A 19254-nucleotide genomic window follows, 5' to 3' on the forward strand; every position below is an offset into this window, starting at 1 on the left:
ATTTCAGAAGACTAAATTCAGCAGCATTCTATAACTAGAGAAGTTAAAATATTCAATCAAGAACTATATGAAAAGTATACTCTGATGTGCTTCTCCTGTGAGAGAATTAAATATAAAAAGCAGAACAGAAGAAATCTGTAAAGTGAATGGTTGTTGTTACTTCATACATCTGATGTTTTCATTAAGACATGGCATTTATGAAAACACCACGGTAATCGTACACATGTACAAACTCAAGGTTTTATCTGCTGTCTGTAGAATCCAAACCAGCCTCCAGTATATCGATGTCTTCACTCTATCTTTGACCTATTCTATAAGCCCAGTAAAGGGTAACAGGAGGTTCAGAAGGGCTCAGATAAGAGACAAGTAGACATGGGGAAAGGAAGGTTGTTTGAAGCAAGATAGGAAAACTAGAATTGCCTCCTTTCCAGGCCATGACCTAGCAGGTTTCTTGGGAAAACTCAATGGACAGGCGTGCTACTGGGCACAGTCAGACATACAATGGGAGAGACAGGTACCTCTACAGGGTGGAAGCGAGATAGAAAATCCTGTTATTATGGCTTCTTGGGTGCTGTTCTTTCAAAGGAATATAGACATGGCCAGTGAGAGCAGCTCGCAAGGGCAGAGCAAAGTCAGACCTGATGTTAATTTTTCCCATGTTCTCAAGAATTACGTAAGAAAAGTGTTACAAGTAGAGAAGTAGGTTGTTTTTAAAGAAAACTTGCTTATACAATCCTAGGAAATTGACTGAAGTCCCAGTATCTGAGAATGAATGTTAGAAGACAAGATTCTGCCTGCTAAACTGGGTCATTTAACATATATGCCAACCTAATAATTTACCATGGTCTTTTACCAAATTCAAATGAGCATTGCATCATTCCAAGAGCAAAACTTTGACTTGTCACCACCTCTCTTTTGGGACCTCATAAATATTCTATCAGAATATTCTGTCTGGTGAAAAAAAAGGTGATTGATCTATTTTGTCTTTAACAGTGTAAGCCAAAGCTCTCGAACCTGTCATATTCCTCTGTATACGTAAGTACAATGTCCCTGGGTTGTTTCTACTTTCTGCATTTTTTATTAAGCCCAAGCAATCCATCTCTCATTTTCTGAAGCAAAAGTTGTAGATGGACTATGTTATCTAATCTTGAGGTGCTTTCTGGGAAAATGTGTGCTGAGTCCCCTCTGCTTGCATGTGACTCCAGCCTTTTCTCTGTGAACTAAAAATCAGGATCCTTTATGTCCTCTTTGGAAGAATATCTCAATCTGATTATGGGCAAAGCCAAAAGGTCAAGAGATTACATATTTCTATCTTGTTTCTGTTCTTCCCAAGCCTCCTTTCTGCACGTATGTACTAGAGCTGTCATTTGTTTTGTGCTGCAAGTTCAGCAGATGATTGTTTTCATCTTGGGACATTTTTCTTGTGGACCATTTTAATAAATAACTAGAATTTTGGAGCATGCAGTATATGATTCAGCTGCCTCCACCAGCTGTCTTATGAATAATGTACGTCTTTTATTTCCTTTCTATCAAAACAGTGGCTGTGTTGGTGCAGTAAATGTTGAAGACATTGACAATGCTGACGTAGACTTCATCCCGCTTAACCATGTCCGAACTTCAAAGCCTCGCTACACAAACACTGCACAGTATGTTTCTCTTATTAGCATGATTTTGATACTATCTCTTGAGTTCTTGTTACTTGGGAAAGGGGAAAACGCAGTCAAAGATCTGCTATTGGGCCAAAAGAACAAAAAAAAATGAGAGGAACACTCCTTATTCTTTTTAATAACTTGAATGAGGTATGTTAACATACAAAGCAGAGTGAGCTTTTGGATTCAAGGTTGAACTTAAAGAGTCCTTTTTAATAACTGAATCAGTAGTAAAAGGCCTACAGTGATAAATTCTTAAAGTGATCAGTGTTGGTCTATATTAATCTAAGGGACCATTCAGTCTGGATATACAAAATTAGTCAAGGAAGCTGATACGAAAAGAGCAGCAAGATGTCTACTGAAATGATGGTATAACATTTTATGCATCTACTTGTGTTATGGTAAACTTAAAGGCAACCTGGTTTGACTAAGTATGAGTTTGTCATAGAACCTTAAGGCCTGATTCTTTATTGTATCATATCAGTGTTACAGTTTCAGCGAAATTATGCTTCTAACGTCATGCATCATACTTTTCGACAGGAAGTGTTGATTAGGTTTTTTTCTATCCAGGAGTTGTTCTGTGGCCCACGTGACCCTGCCATCTGTCTAGCACAGAATGGTCATAATGGACTGACAGTAACTGGTGGCTGGACCAAAAGCTATACTTAGTGGGCCCATCTTGAGAAGTAAAAGCTGCCCGTGGTAACAGCAGTGCAGTATACTGTCTTGGTATAATGAACTCTTCACGATCAGCAGGCTTTGACCCAGGCTAGGGTGGAAATCAGAGTATACTCTCCTTCCTGCTGTTAACCTAAATTAGTGCTAGACTAGTTGCACAACCCAGTTTTAAGAACTCGGCAGACTCTTTGTTTTTTTTCTCAGTTAAGACAGGTTGCACGTGAAGCAAGCTAGTCTGGGAACATCAACTAGACCATGCCCCAAAACACCTTACTCATGGTTCCTAATGATGCTGAGACTACCTAACACAGGCATTCCTATAAATGACCAGCAGAAAGAAATAGATTTGTGTACATTCAAGACTAAAGTGGGGAGGACATGAAAGAGACATTTCTGAGCTTAAAGCACACCAGAAATGTCTGTTGGTGCCATTCTGAATAGAATCCTTACTTCCAAAATTAACTATGTTTATTCCGAACTATGCCATATGTTCATACTTCAAATACTTCCATTGTTTGATGGGTAGTAATACTTGAGTATGAAGTTTAAAAAGTGTGATTTTTAACTTTAACCACTAGATGGCCTTTGAGTTTGCAAAAACTCTGAATGCCATTGAGAACACCTTACTTTTAGTTAGATTGCAAAATTTGAAATTCAAAGGATTTCACTTTAAGCTTTTAATAAAGTTGTCTTTGGTATCTTGAGATATCTATTTGCAAACTTTTGAGAAAATAAAAAGGTTAAAATAACAACATAATGACAAGAACTAAAAATGACAAAACAAAAGAGGAGATTGTTCTGTTTACTTGATCAGCATTTCTCTTTGCATAGGCTTTTCTTTCTGTCCTTTCAATGGTCTTGCACAGCCCACATTTCTAAAGAAACTGCAGACAGAATACTTCATTTGGGGAGGCAAAAGGATGGAAGCTGTAAAACTGTTGCCCTCTCTGTTCCAAAGAAAAAGCATAATGCTGGGCCTTACGTACAGCAGAGTATAGGCTAAACATTCCTAGTTGTTGGGAGCTGCCCTGGAAGTAGCTGTAATTTCTGATTTCCACCTTAGGCTCATTTGTGTTTCTTACATCAGTTTCAGGGAGAATGCTTATGCTTTTGCAATGCATCACTTGCTGTCACACTTGTGGGGTATGGCACATCATTCTTCACACAGCCTTACTCATTACAGCGGTAGGTTCACAGGCAAAGTAGGGTTCTAAGCATTGTAAGATGGTAAAATTTGACCCATATTATTTCAACCAAAGCTTTTATGGGCAAAAGGCACCATTCTGATTGTTTTATCTCACCTCCTGGCCAAGTCATCTGATTTTTCACAGCCTTCATCTAACTTTTAACTTCTACTTGAATTAGAACATAAAATAGTATAAAACAACTATTGAGAAACGTGTTTCAAAGAACACATAGCATACAGCATAGTGCTGAACAGAGATTTCTGATTTTGCAGGGAAGTCAGCAGACCTGTTAACCCTTAGTTTTGCCATGTCATGGTGCTGCTGCTATAGGGCTTTGAAGAATAGAAGTTGATGTAGACACTGTGCTGCAAACAGACAGACATCTTGTCTGGAGCTCTTTGCAGCATATGATATCATGGTAGATTTATAAGTTTGAGCAACAGGTTTTGTGTTGCCTTCTCCGGTATTCTCCATGTCATTTTCCTCTTTTTAAGTGAGTGAGGCTATGGATTTCACCGATTTCTGGCAACCAGCAGGCCAAGATCTCTGAGACCTGAAAGATTCTGACACCTCAAAGCTGTGAAAAACTCAATTCCACCTGATAAATTATATTAAGTTCTTCATAAAGTATATTTATTCTCTGTCTCTGATTGTCAGGCATTGAGATTGCTATGATTTTAAGAAGAAGAAAGAGTAAAGTTAGAACACATAAAAGTGATCCCTATAATTTTTTTTTCACTTTGTGTGTTTGCCGGTAGTTCTGTGTAAAGATATTAAGGCTGATAGGGAAGTTGTGTATATGGTTTGGATGTAGAAGCCTAAATAAGCTTTGTAAGTCTGTAAAATGTAAAAATATCTTTGTAGACAGTCACTTTCACACTTTTACGGACTATCAGTTACACCTCCTGCCTCTAGCACTTGGGGAACAGCATCAGCACTCAGGCATTACTCTAGAGTGAGATGCTATTCTTCCCCAGAGCATGCAAGAAAGTGGTTGCCATTCAAATTATTAGCAAAGCTGAAACTAGCTAAGAGTCATCTGTCATGTAGTTTTGCAGAGACAAACAGGAAGAGTGGTGAACCTATATGTTACCCTTGTGCCCACCCTCTCTTCCTTTTGGCAGAACAGGAAACCATCTTCTGTTTTTCTTCTTTTTTCTTAAGGAATTAGAAAAAAAAAAAAAAAGATGAAAGTCATACCTCATGCTGCAGTTGAGCCTAAAAACCCCTAGTATAAGATTGTTGTGAAAAGCTGCTGTGCTAATACCCAGCAGTCTAGATAATACTCTCAAGTCCTTACTTGCAATTTGGAAGTTTTACAGATAGGAATCCAGGTACAATAGGATTAAACATTTTGCCAAATCCCGCTGGGAATCTATAGCACAATTAGGAATGAAGTTTCATGTATTTTGAGTCCTAGCGTGTGCCTTTTTTTTCAGCAAATTCTGAGCTTTGAGGTTTTGAAATGGTGTTCTGCTGAAACTTAGTTTCAGAAATAGTAGTTAGCACAAAAATGTGTCCATTCTTCTTCTTGAAGGTTAGACACAAGTGAAGACTTAGGAATCTAAGTAATTTTTATCCAGTTTTTCTCTGGGATTCAGACATGGAACAGCTGTGGGACCACATATAAAAAGCCATGTCATGAGGGTTGTGACTCATCTAGAAGTGCTAAATTTATGAATCTGAAATTATTAATCAAAACTATTTACTGATCTCATGGCAGACTGGAATAATTGGTGGGCATTTCCCTAAAGGAGCTGTGGAAGTACTTTTCTCAGGTCAGAGTCTTCATCTTTGCACTTAACCAAAGATCCTCAATAGTGATTAAGTTGCTCTCATTCTCTTCCAGGCTTTCATTAAAGCCTCTCTTGGGGAAAAGGTGCCAATCTCATCATCTCTTGAGGTCTAGTCCAGCCCTGGAATGTAGAACCATTCTTAATATCCTTGCTTTGTGTAGGGATTCCTGAATTTGCTTTAGGTTGAACTTGTTCCTCTCTTTCATCCTTGGTTATGTTGCAATGTATGCCAAGGAGCTGGGATCTTCTAGCATTTCTTTGCCAAGGGGAACATACAGATTTGTTTGTTTTTTAAAGAGCCAGTCAAAAATTAGGCTGCCATTTTGAAAGACCACTCTGAAAATCTCTTTCTAATGCAGTCCTTTTTCACCAACAAATCTCCAAAAATCTTTTATAAAACTTTTCATGATCTCGTTTTACAGATCCGTGCTCTATCAAGTGGACTACATTGTCAGAGCATAGGAGTTGTAGGCCTGAATCTTGTCTTTTCATGCCACTAAATTGAATGCTTCAGTTTTCTTGTATTTTCATTGTACGTTGCTAGTCTAATTTTGTTAGGTATACTGGACAACAATTGTCCTGTGATTTAAATCATTATATTTTTTTGTATTTTCAAATTTCATGGTTTTTTGTGCATAATTTCTTTTTCTTGTGTTTATTTTTGTTGTTGTTTTATTTTGTGTTTTGTTGTTTTTTGGTTTGGTTTGGTTTTTGTTGTTGTTGTTTGGTTTTGTTTTGTTTTTATTATTATTACTATTATTATTTTCTTCCTGCTTTCTCTACTTGCCTGCCTACTTTAAGGTCTCTTCTTGTCCTTGCTTTCTTTCGAACTCATGAAGTGTAAATTCCATTGGAATTACTGAATTAAAGGTATCTGCTTAACAAGATTTCCTGAACAGGAATAGAATTGAGCATCTGTTCATATATTTTTCAGAACTTAGACTTCCGTGATTTGTTTTAGAATGTTTTGGACTCTGAATTGATTATGTCTGTTTTCTTTGGTAATTTTTTATTTGTTAATGATTTGATTATTAATTGTTTGCTTTTTTTGGGGGGTGGGGAGAAGATGAACACTGCATTTGGTTTTATATGTCACATAGTCAACCATATACTAGGTAGGAAAGCAACTGAGAGCTAAAGCGTATGTTCTGTGCAGCCAGCCAGGCTTTCAAAAATAGTTCAGAATGACACATGAAAACCAGAATTCTGAAAGAGCTCACATTCTGAGTGCACGTTGATTGCTAAGCTCCTGTGAAAATTTGGCCACAAACACCACAATGAAACTTCTAGATGCTGAGGACTTTTAAAAATCCAATCCCCTGTGTGTAACTGCTGCTACAACCCAAATGTCAAGGAAGAGGAGGACAGTCCAAATTCTGAGGAAACACTGTATTTTCACCTCCCCTGGGAAAGTTACACGGAGGAGGAAACTTTGCAGCACAGCTACAGTGACTTCCAGGAAGGCTCAGACTCTAAGTTCTCTGGGCACTTTTGAGAGGCTCCATGTTACTAATAAGTGAAAATAAGTAATGACCCAACTCATTCTTTCTTGTTATTAACAACTACTTTGAAAAAATCTCTTTTTTATTCAGAAGTACATTTTGAACCTAATAATTTCAAAAACCATACAGAAACTGGTTTTACTGCATCACATGGATTCCCAATATAATAATCTGCTGTTCTCTTTTTTCTTAAACCTCTTTATAGGTATGTAGTTTTGTATTATTCTCTTCCATCCCTAGTCATCAGTTTTTCTCCTTTCTTGACCTCTTCCCCAATCAGCTGCTGAAACAAGGTTATGCTCGATGTGGTATTTTAGTTCTGCAGGTGTTTTAAGGGTCAATGGAAAAAAGCCTCCCACGCGGGTGATGGGGATTTCCTCTGTAGCATTCATGGGCAGGGCTCTGGTAAATGCTCAGTCTGACAGACACAAATAACTCTCCTCCTTGACATTGTCAGAACCCCCTTAAACCCTCCCTGAGTTTCAGTGTAGTAATAGTGTACACACTTGGTCCATTCCAGCGAACACAGCAACAGTTCAAATTGATCAAGTGTTGCGCTTGTCACTTTTGTGTCTCTTTCATGTTATAGCACAGCAGCTTCCTGATTTTCACTGCAGTACTTATTGGAACCTCCCTCTTGATATTTGACAAAAGGTGTTAGGACAAAGATTATGTTTTCTTGTTCCACATTAAAAGCCTCTGCCTCCAGAATTAAGTAAAAATCTGACAGTAATTAACATTTTAAAACTTGCTGTTCATCATTCATCAGCTCTTGTAACACTCAGCAGAGGGCAGTGCTTACACAATACATATACATTCTGAAAAAGTGTTATTTACTTAACAGCACTTTTAAAGTATAAACTAATTCATTGCCATAACACTGGTAAAGTAGATTATGGTATTAGTTTTTGAAAGACAAAGACTGAGGAGGCTGCAGTGACATGTCCAAAGCTGCAGAGGTTGTCTGTGTCAGAGAGAGAGGACAAGATCTAACCAAAATCCATTTCTGGAAGCAGTTGATTGAATGGGAACTTACTACACACAGTTTCTAGGAAGACAAAGTCCTAAGACTTTCAGGTCCTGCAGTTCTTGCACAAAGCTATTCTCTGAAACTACCCTTTATTCTTGGTTTCTCAAGCATATTGGGCAAAGTGCTACTATCACATCATTATATCTGTAGTGACTTCAGTCATATTTCTTCAGCATAGTCAGCTTCCAACTGACTGTGTGCATGTGTCCCTTATCATTTCAAGTTACCACAGAAACCTCACAGGCCACAATTAGCTGGGGACAGGACCCTCTGCTGCCTTGCACCTTGCATAGTCATTTTCCTGGGCTGCCTAAGAGCTTTCCCACAATGTATCTTTTCTTCAGAAACTGACAGCCTGTCCACAGTGTAGAGGTTTTAGTGATTTTCCAGTTTGAGTCATTCCGGAGGTTGAGGGTAGGGGATGCTGAAATATCTTATTTTGATATTTTCCAAATGAGATTTTATTGCTGGCTTGAAATGCTTTTTTTTTTTTCCTGAAAAATGTTACCCACTACTAAAAAGGGAGGTTGAAAAAGTTGAAAGCAGAGTAAAAGTGCTTCAAATTGTAGAAACAAATATTCCATTATTCAAAATATTTTGTGAGAGTTGCCATTTTGATGGTTTTATCCTTTCAGAAACCCCGAAACCATTTGTAAATACCCATTCCCTATCCTGCTTTGATGGCTGAGAGAGAAGGGTATGAAATGCATCGCAGTATGGTCTGCTCAAAACTCCTGTTAGCCCCATTTTTTCACTCTGCGTGAAGCACCATGTTTTGACTTCATGAGTTCTCTCAGGTATATTCTTTCTCAACAGAAGAGACTGCATGCATTGAATTTCCTGACATAGGATCGCATCTGAGGCATTTTTACCACAGGTTATTCTGCTTGGCAGATAGAATCATGGAGAAAATAAGGGCCACAAATACGTGGCATGTCAGTCTTCCCAGAAAGGAATTTGAGGTAGAAGCCAGTTGCAAGTTTCATGTGTTATAACTGAGACCTGAGAGGCCTGTTTCATAATTGCAGTAACCAGAAGAGCTAGTTAATGACTTAATCTGGTGATTTAGCTCTATGAGATTTATACAAGAGTATTTCTAAGAAAGGGTAAAATGTCAGGAACTCTTTGCTCAAAAGTGCAAGATAAGAATCTACCAGATTGCTTTTACTAGACAGAATTTTTGCACAAAAAACTTGGATACCTCAGTCGCTCAAGCTGAACTCATGTATCCAAGGTTTTCAATAATTATTTGGGGGAACCTTGATTTTGGTCCCATAAAAACAGCTGACATGGAATTTACATGGCAAACCTGGACATCCAGTGCCCTTGAGCATCACTTCCAGCTGTTGCTTCAGAACAGTATGGGTTTCCTGCAGTTCTTGTGCTATAGGATGTTGTCTCAGATACCTTAATGTATCTCAAATGGCTCTAAATGCCAGTATGGTTGGCCAACTAAATTAAGCCCATGCTGTTTTTCCTGAACACTACCAGGAAATGAAAATCTTCAAAGACATACCAAGATGGACATATGAAACAGGCAAACCAAAGCAGAGGCACCCAGAATCACTACATTCCACTTGAAAAATCTTAGAGCTTGCACACATTCAACTGTCACAACACTGTATGTTTCTTATTGCTGGGACCAAGAGCTGCTAGCATGATAACAAGGAAGTGTATGAACAAGAGAGATGTCATGGTTACGGAAAGAAAGCTCAATGACGACAACATAACCACACAGGACTTTTGAATGTTGCCCAGTGGTAGCCTGGTGCCTAGTTGTTTTCTTTGGCAGCAACAAGCTGGTTTAGCAGTTCATCAGAGAAAACACACAAGAGCTAGACAGCTTGATCCAAAAACAAAAAAACAAAGGGGTATTTTTTTAACCTTAGTTTCTTCTGCTTTATCACACACATAACCGCAGCGCATTTTTGCGTCTTTGCAGGTTCCTAGGTCAGAAGCTGCTTTAGTGTAGTGTAAGCTTTCTTACTTTGCTGGTACTTTTAGCTTCTCTCTGCCCATCTCTCTTCTCTTTCAGAACCATATCTTTCCCACATGTTATGAATACACTAACTTCTATCAATCCTTTCTAACAAACAGTCTAGAACAAGTCTTCATCTTGGGTCATCTCTCAGGCTTGATTATTGGATAACATTTGGCCATTTATGATGCTTTTCTCTTCTAGTTTTGCAAGCTTTAAAGATCAGAAGATTTTATCAATCAGAAGCCTCACAGTGCATAATGTATTTTAATATCTTCACATTTGTATAGTTATTATGTGAGTTAACGCCTAATAGGCTTACAAAAGTTGCAAGTTAAAATGGGGCTTCTTGTTTTGATCTCCATCTCTTCCCTGTAACAATCATATAATTTCAAGGAAGTCAGTGGAATTTCTTTATACCACATGAGAGATGTATCTTGGTATGTAGCACATCACCAGGGTAATAAGTCTCTGTCCACAGTCTGACTGATTCATTCGAAGTGTTACCACATTTTCAGTTTTGGCTGAATGCATGTGCTTATACTCACACCAACCCAATGTCCCTTGTGTCCCTCAGTGGGATCCCTGCATATGCAGATGAAATTTTCTATAGAGAGTTACTTCATCTGCACGTAGTCTGACAATTGTCTACTTCAAAATGAAAAAAGAAATTTGTCTGCAAGCTATTTTTTCCAATTCTGAAAATAAGTTCCACTGCTGCATCATCTTTTCAGGCCTACTTGTTACCCCTGCAAGGCTGTTATCAAGACAGAGAAGAGATTTTTTAGTTGCTCAGCTGACTACTTGGTGATTCCCTACAGGTGACAGCTTCCCAAGTGCTACAAAACTGCTGTACTGATTCTACAGAGCCATCTTCTCTGGAGGGTTATGTGCTGGAGCATAGGCCAGGGAATAAAGCAGTGTATGGATGTACGGGTTAGTGCAAGGCTACTCCAAATTAAGACAAAGAACTAGATGGTCTTTCTGCTGACTATGGGTACAAAGACAACAACATATACCACCAATGTTTCACCAATGGCAAGTATAATTCACCCACAGCCATTTGTTATAATGGTGTTAGGTAGATACAGCATTTTGTCATCACCTCTGCTATTCTGGTGAGGAATTTCAGAGCCAAGTTTCCTTCTGCCCAAGTCAGTGAATTTTCTGCTCAAACACGCCTTGCATGTATGTTCACTTTTGCATCCTGTGTTGAAATTAGTTGTGGAGAAGTAGTTGTTCAGCTGCACTGAAACTAATAGTTCTATGCTTTATAATTAAAGGAACTGTTTATTTTTGCCCAGAGTACAGAGGAACCAAAAAATACCCCAGAGATTATTTTAAAGGAGGCACTGCTAACATTTGTGTGGTCTAAAGACCCACAAAGGACAAATGCAGCAAGATTTACAATCCCAAATATTTAGTGGATTCAGTAGATGAAACAGCTCATTGTGAGCTCTTACCTCCATGTATGGGCAGTCTGTATATATGTATTATTTAGCAGTGTCCTATTTTGTGCTGTCAGTATAGAACAATACTGATGATACTGTCTGAATTACTTTGTGCCACAAAAAAAGATCTTATATTGGGGGGTTATATAATTTAATTTTTAATATTCATGGTTTATCTCTCTGAATTCCTACTGGTATCTTTTTTTTTTTCGTTAATTTTGTACACCTCTGCTTCATCTTGCAGCAATTGCTATCAAAATTTTCTGTTGTGCTACCTCAGATAAGTAGAATTCTTTCCTCCCTCTGTTTAAGGAGCTTTCTTTTTGAATTTCACATTAAAACTTAACATGAGAATTAACAAAAGGCTTTAGTTTTCTGAGATGTGGCACATACTGTCTCAATTCGCTGGTGTACTCGAGCTAGAATTTCATTTGATGTGTCTGAGCAGTGTTAATAATATTACATATACATGTAAAACATTCTTAATAAATTATAGGGTAGATTTAGTGAACTTTAGAATAATTTTGGAAATCATTTGTCTTTTAGGCCATGAACAATGACACTTGTTAGCAACCTAAATATGAGCTAAATCTGTATAACATTTTTAAATAATGTTTCCTCACTTTTTGTGCTCTTTGTGAACCCCATTACTCCATTTTTTTTAAGATGAAATGTTGGCTGTAATCATGAGTATAATACAGATATTCAACCTAAACCACTGGGGGGAAAAAAGGAGAAGTCTCTAATGAACCCATTTTTGCCATGTCTTACCAAAGATTTTGGGTCAGATCATCAGCTAGATCATCATAACGTTGTTTCACTGGTCTTATAGAAGCTATTCCAGTTCAAACATTCTAAGGACTGCTCATAAATTTTGAAGAGTTTCTACCCCATCCATCTTTGGTAAATCGCAGCTGTTTTAGAACTAATCTGTAAGTCATATTTCAAGCCTATAGCCATTTAATTTACTCTTTCTCCACCCCCTACCCTCCCTTGAACTTTTTTTAGCACTCCAAATATCCCTGGATACACTGGCAAGGTTCATTGGTCAGCAACCCACCCGGCAAATTCTCATCTTCCATCAACAACCCCATCAATAATTGCACGGATGCATGGGTAGGTATGAAGTATATTTCTCAGCTTGTTCAGAAAGATTACAGGGAAAATTCTAATTGCATTTATTTAGTTAAAGAACAATTAAATGTTAAGCATGACATTCCGTTGGCTTAAAAAACACAGAACACTTGGGGTTGGATCCCACCACATTGTTGCCATGTTCATCTACAACTCTTTAGAGTTTTGGTATTTTTCTGGAATATTGTAAAGTATGTATTGGGAATGTATCTTAACATTGAGGTTAATAATGATTTCTAAATGTGGATTATGTCTACACTGAGAAATTTTTTCTTTGGCTATGGTCTCTAAGTCACGGCTTAAGTGACTAGTTTTTCTTTTTATTGATTTATCTGTGTGTGTTTTGAAAGAAGCCCATAAGTGTCAAAGTTAAAAATTCCCAGAATAAAGCTGTGTGGTGTTGTGTTTCCAAAGTGGTGCTGTCAGATGTATGAAATGGGTGTTTGCTCTACAACAACAGTTGTTAAAAATGAGTAGGTTCACTCAGAAGGCAGTGAGAGGCAAAATCATGCCATGCCCCACACCGATGCAGCCCAGGACCATGTGACTATGAAATCGTCATAACCCCACATCACTGTTGTGGCTACCTCATGAAGTGAGTTAATAACCTTTATTGTCTCTTGCTCTTCCATATAAGCTGAACTCGGAGCAGCTTGATGCAAGACTAACTTGCTTGTAAATATCACAGACAAATACAAAGGCAACTGCCTCTTAGCAAAGATCATTGACAGACCTCACACAGGTGCCTGATTTCCAGACCAAAAGGTGCCACTGTGATCTAAGGAAGGAGAACACATCTGTTACTTCCTTTTACTTTCTACAGGTGTTACTGTGGACGTAGTTCATAGCAGATGAAGTTTCTTAGTTTTTAGTGGACAACAAGAACAGGGTTCTGTGCTGATGGAGTCTTTCTAGAACCAGAACAGAATCCCCTGACTCTTTGGAGGAAGGTTGTGTAGGTAACAGCAAGAATAATCATACCTGGACATTGTAGATCAGGTTTTACCACCCTTTTTCTGAGTTGAGTAATACATTCCCCTGAAGGTAGTACCACTGGTTGCAAAATTGTAACAGGCCTATTTTACTTTATTGGGGCCTACCTGTGGAGTAAGAGAGTGTTCACAGACTTAAGATGGAGGATCATAGCCCTCTATGAAAGTGCTCTGTAAAACTACTAGGGATGATGGGAAAATCCCCCCAACATTAGTTAATGATGCCTATAAAAGCAAGATACTCACCATTTGATTTCTTGCCTTTGTATATAGATTATAAAAGTCCTGCTGATTTCAGTGGTCACAGGTCAAGCTAGACTGTAGTGGAGAGGTGGAAAGTTATTCCTGGAATTTGTGGTCAGAGTGCCTCGATTCACTTCCACATGCTTTTCATGTGGGACATGATGTCATTCTTACTGTTTTTAAAATGGTGACCCCTTTTTTTCTCTCTTTAATCATTCTCAAGCCATGACTGTAATAATTTCTCAGAACGCAGCAAGTAATTGCATGTGGTGGATGTTTTATAGCTGCTTTATTTGACATGTATACAATATATGGTCAGTCTCCTGAAGACAGTTATGGGTATTGGAGGGAGTCTCTTGTCTACTGCTAACATGGTCTAATAAATGTTCCTGTCAAAAGTATCACCTCTATCAGATAGAGCGGGCAGCATGCAACCCATTCTGTACTGTATCTCTACTGCATGGAGCTTCCAGAGCTGTGGGGCAAAATCCTTTATACCTGTTTTAAGCGTTTTGAACTAAACAGGATTGTGCAGGATACAGAACAGATGAAAAATAATTTCTTCATCTTCAATTATGAACAGTATTTTTGTAAGTCAAGCATTATTGATGTATTTTTATTGTATTTTTATTTCCAGGTAATCCCAAGGTGAAGTCAGAATGTCAGGTTTTAAAGTTCTTTAGTGCAATTGAATTCTGGAAGCATTGTTTAGTTTTTGCATAGGAAGAGATGCTTAATGTGTTTTTTGTGGTTTGTTTTGTGTTTAAATGAGCTGTCCCTTGCTACCCAGAAAACAGAAATCCATTTGCACCATGAGTTATTTGGAAGTGTGTTTGCCTTGCTATGGTTAATATAAGATAGTATTGAATTTAGTTTGATTTTAGAGACAAGGGTTACCCTTTCAGTAAGTTGCTTTGGAGATTTCAAAAGGGATCTTTAGCTCAAAAGAAAATTTTTTTTGTTTGGTTAGTAGCTGAACATAAGACTCAGTGTTCAGTTCTGTGTCAGCCCTGCTTTTTATCAGGTGTTTTTCAGCAGACAGACTATACCAGCTTAGGTTGTAGGTATGAAATTATTCATAGTGCTTCTTCCTGTAAAAGATTAGAAGAATATCAGAAGTCTAGCAGAAATGGTTTCCTTCCAGACAGTCCCCAGCATATTTTCTAATCCCCATCCCAGTATTCTGTACCACGAGGACTGGGCATCCAAAGGAGGCATGTCATGCTGCCAGCAAAGTGTTTTTCCTAGGCTTGAAAGCCAAACCTCCAGCATCACCTCCAGGCACTGCAAGGCCTTATGTGCTTGAATGTATTCAGCGTCCTCATGGTAGTTCTCCACAGTTCGCAGGTTAGTTGTGAAGCAACAGTGTATGCTCAAGAAAGGCTGAAAAGAGGCAAAAGGCAGAACATCTTTCTTACAGCTGTTGCAGGGATCTGTCTTTCAGCACATTACATATATCCAGAAAGCAAGATTTAAAACTCTTACGAAGATTTGCCACCATTGTTCTTAAGGCGGCTGATTTTAATAATATCAAATATTGCACATTATTAATATTCTCTGAGACCAATGTGCATAACTCTTTATGAGGAATGCAGTGAGAGGGAAGAAGAGGGAATGTTTAGCAATACGAGAACACGTTTTAAAAGTCTTTCTTTTTCTCTGTCTTTTTGTCACTGCAGATACATAGCAAAACATGGAAGGTCATCTCAGTATAATCACCAGGGACCTTTTTCTCAAATAGTGACTCCAGTTAGTCCTCAAAATGCTTTCAACAAGACAGAAAGAAAAACTACTACAGTTTAAAAAGTGTCAATCCTTTTTACCTGCATTACTGAGAGGAGGAAGGAAACGTGTGAAGATATGTGGATACTTTAAATACAGAACAAAAATAAAATAACATGGAAGTGGATGTCTATGGTAGTCCTTATTACATTATTCTCATATTGGTGTCTTACTAGTGTTGACAGTTAAAACCATATTAAAAACAAGAGGAATCATAAGTCAAAGACTTGAAACTTTCTCTCTGCACTGGATCGCCTTGTTTACTAAGGTAGAAAATGATGTTGTAGCTGTTCTATTAATTCACATAAACATTTTGTGTATATACATGTATACATGCAGACACACATATGTAAATGCATTATTAACTAAGAAATCATTACAAAGTACTAGCCCTTCTCACCAGCTGTCCTGAGTGTGCCCTGCAAAGATGGTTAAGTGTCACAGAGTGAGATTTTAATCTTTACCTGGTGTGGCTCTGTGTGTAGTAAATAAAAGGAGACAGGTTTTGTTCTCTGGTCTAGAGGCTAATTAAGACTGTGTGGCTTGCATCCATGCTTAAATTCTCTTGTGCTTAAACTGAAAACAGTTAAACAGGGAAGACAGTGGGCCAGCACTTAAGCCTTTGTCTTGGTACAGTTTTATTTTTTGGTGGTGGTGTGGACACCATGAGGAAGTTGCAACCCTGAGAAAGAGAAGACCCAATACAAATTTGTAGTTCAGGAAGTTGTCTTGTGCTCCAGAGGCCAAAACAGTCCAAATAGTGGATTCCAGTTTGGACAGCCTGACAGTTTGCTCAGAAGTTTCTGTCCTGAAGTCTCTGGTATTATCCAAACATCTATATTCCTGCTCCTGCTTGCTTTTCTCCAGTAGGCTTTTGAGGTGCATTTGTGTGTAACATATTTGTAAGAAATAACTTTCCCAGAGCCAGTTAAGGGCTTTCTGTGAAGGATTATAAAATGCACCCATGGCAAAAGGCCTTTTCAAGAGCAGACCAAAAGCTCATTGGAAATACCAAAAGGTAGGGAATATAAAGCACAGAGCCAGAAGGTAGCAAATCCACAGAAAGAACTAACATCCCTCAACAAAGGGCTTAGATCCTCAGCAAAAATAATTGGAACTGAGCATCCAAATCCCTGACAATGTTGAGCAAATCTCAATCACAGAGGATAGACAAGCCCCTAGGGAATGTGAGACGACAGCTAAGCAAGACAAGCACTGACACTAAGGTATACCATTTCTCCTAAGAAGACTAGCAGATTGTTTATCCTAAAGTGGAGCAAAAAGATTCCAGTTCTTGAAATGTCTGACCTAACACAGAAAGTATATCACTTTTAGCTTTCTGTATTTCCATCATGCACAAATCACTGATACCCGATTTTTTAAAAGAGAGGGTCTCATCTAGTCAGTTTATCTGGATGCATTCAATTAGAACTTAGGGGTACATATGCAAAATTAAAGCATATGTACAAGTACAACCTGCCTTTGCCTTTTGTATTTGTCCTTTTGGGAGCTGTGCATGTACACAAGTCAGTGAATATTTTTAAATGAAAACAGAGCCTCTTTTGCAAATTGGGTTTATTATTTCCTGTTCAAATGTTATGTATCATATACAATTATTTACAAATTTGTTACTGGTTACAAAGGCTGTGGCAATACATATGCTTGAGAAGGATTCCAATTGAATCTTTTGGAGCTCCAGCTCTGCAGTGCAGAGAGAGTGATCTGACTTGGGTAAGAATGTAGGATTTGTCTTTATGCAATGCAATGCAGCATCACAGGCTGTATCTTGTACAGAAACTTAGATTCCATTCAAATTAGTGTATGAAAACTGATCATATTTTAAACCAGCAGTGGACTGAGAACATTGATTGCCAAGACAGGTGCCATCGCTTGAGTAAGTTCAGATTAGTTACTTTATGTATAAAAGCATTTTACACATGGCGTAATTAAAGCACCATAATCTAAGGAGATGGGAGCTATATTTAAAATAGAGCAGGCTGTCATCTGGATAACTCAGCATAGTTTTATCTGATTTTACAGGTTGGTTAAGAGACAGAATCTCTACATCTAGAGAGTGAAAGTTGTGTGTGTTAGAAATCCTCTAGATAAATCAAAATTGTAAAAAATGTGTAAGGATGATTTACACTTCTCCATACTGCTAGATCAAGCTGAGGAAATTTATAAAAAAATAAACAGTGGGGAGGAAAGGTATTTTTTAAAGTCAGTTTCTAGTTACTTTCAGTTTCTCTGAAAACTTAAACAAAGAGCAACAAGCCCTTGGGCTTAAAGAGCAAATGGAAAGGAAATGCTTGTATCCAAACTATAAAGAAGTCCCTCATTTCACTTAAAATAAACTAATTAGAGCAACAAAAAGCATGTTTTCAACTGCTTGTCCCATTAAGAAGTTCTTATGATTTTGACAAATCTATGTTTTGATCTTAAAATTATAAGATAGCATTCCTTGAAACCTTGAGGGGGAAAATTTTCAATATATTGAAACAGAAGAACTTACAAACATAGTAATTAAAAAATAAGTATGTGACACATTCTATATAAGGCCTATTCCTGTTTCTGCTGGCTGAAATAGCATTGCTCTTGATAATAAAGACAGAAGGGAATTCTTGCTGTCAGGTCAGTCCTATAAATAGCAGTTTCATGTGATTCATGGTATGGTGAACTGGTTATTTTGTGGCTTTTCTATGCTGTCCTAAAGAGAAATAAACCCTCCCTTAGAATATCCTTTCACTTCATACTGTGGCATATGACAGAAAGTATATGATGTAAAGTATATGAAAGAGGGTTGCTGTTAAAGAATCTCGGTTTTTCCTCCAGTTAGAAACCATTGAACAAAAGCTTTAGTTCGTGGGACAACTTCTGCTTTCCATCTGTTAAATGCCTTGCTGAATCATAGATGTTGTTAATCTATACATGGTATTCATAATTCAGTCAAATTTCAAGTCACTAAAAATCATTTTTGGATCTGTTCCTTTGAGTTATGGCATCGACACCAAGATGAACAGGAACAGAGCTGGCTTCCGCTGTGTAGTAAAACCACTGAAAAACAATGCTGCCATGAGAGAAATGGTTTCCTGGGTAGAATTTAGTTGGTTTTCCCTTCTACATTCTTCTAAAGGCTTCAGAAAGAGTAGTCTTCTAAAGCAGAGCATTTACATCATGCAAAAAGTCACTACATTTGCAGCTTGTTTCACAGGATTTCTCTTTAGAACCAGCAGGCTTTGGAAGCTAAATGATTTGAAGTCATTTTATGTAAAGCAGTTGTTAGCACAGTGGCTGTGCTTTTAATATGATCACTTCGATGTACACAGTAAATAAATGTCTTAAACTATTATATTTCTTTCTAAATATCTCTAAACAATATCTATATATTTTTGTATGCATAGCTACTAAATCCCTTGAAATACATTTTAGCATTATGTTGATAGATCGATCATAAAGAAACATTTTGACATAGAAAAATAAGCTGCAATGGAACAATTATCATAACTCTAGGTAAAGTTCATATTTTTTAGACTAGATTCTTTTCCTTCTTGCTCCTTTCAGAAACACGCATTTTAAAAAATTGGTTTCCTTTGGTTTGTTTGTTATTTTATTCCTAATGCTTCTCATCTGCCATCTAGTAAAGGTCATAGAAATATTAATGTACTTCCAAAGCAAGAGGACCAAAAAGCTTTGCTTTCAACATAGCTTAGAGTATGGGGATGCAAATTACAAAAAATCAGTGGCCTGTATCTTCTCACAGAATTATTTAGTAATGAATATACCAAGTGAAAGAGAAATGTCTGTTGGGTAAACAATACACATAAACAACTTC

General features: G+C 37.7%; 1 protein-coding gene across 1 annotated transcript in view; it reads left to right on the plus strand.

The window, feature by feature from the left end:
- The window catches only part of SPMIP7 (sperm microtubule inner protein 7), a 30056-nt gene extending 11331 nt beyond the window's left edge, over window positions 1-18725 (plus strand). The window contains exons 6-9 of the mRNA XM_013368644.3: window positions 994-1035; window positions 1539-1646; window positions 12280-12387; window positions 15320-18725. Coding sequence (XP_013224098.2) covers window positions 994-1035; window positions 1539-1646; window positions 12280-12387; window positions 15320-15443 — 382 coding nt within the window. The 3' untranslated portion in view covers window positions 15444-18725. The remainder of the gene's footprint in view (window positions 1-993; window positions 1036-1538; window positions 1647-12279; window positions 12388-15319) is intronic.
- Window positions 18726-19254: the final 529 nt, after the last annotated feature.

This window comes from Columba livia, chromosome 2, assembly GCF_036013475.1.
Source record: "Columba livia isolate bColLiv1 breed racing homer chromosome 2, bColLiv1.pat.W.v2, whole genome shotgun sequence".
Lineage (NCBI taxonomy): Eukaryota > Metazoa > Chordata > Aves > Columbiformes > Columbidae > Columba > Columba livia.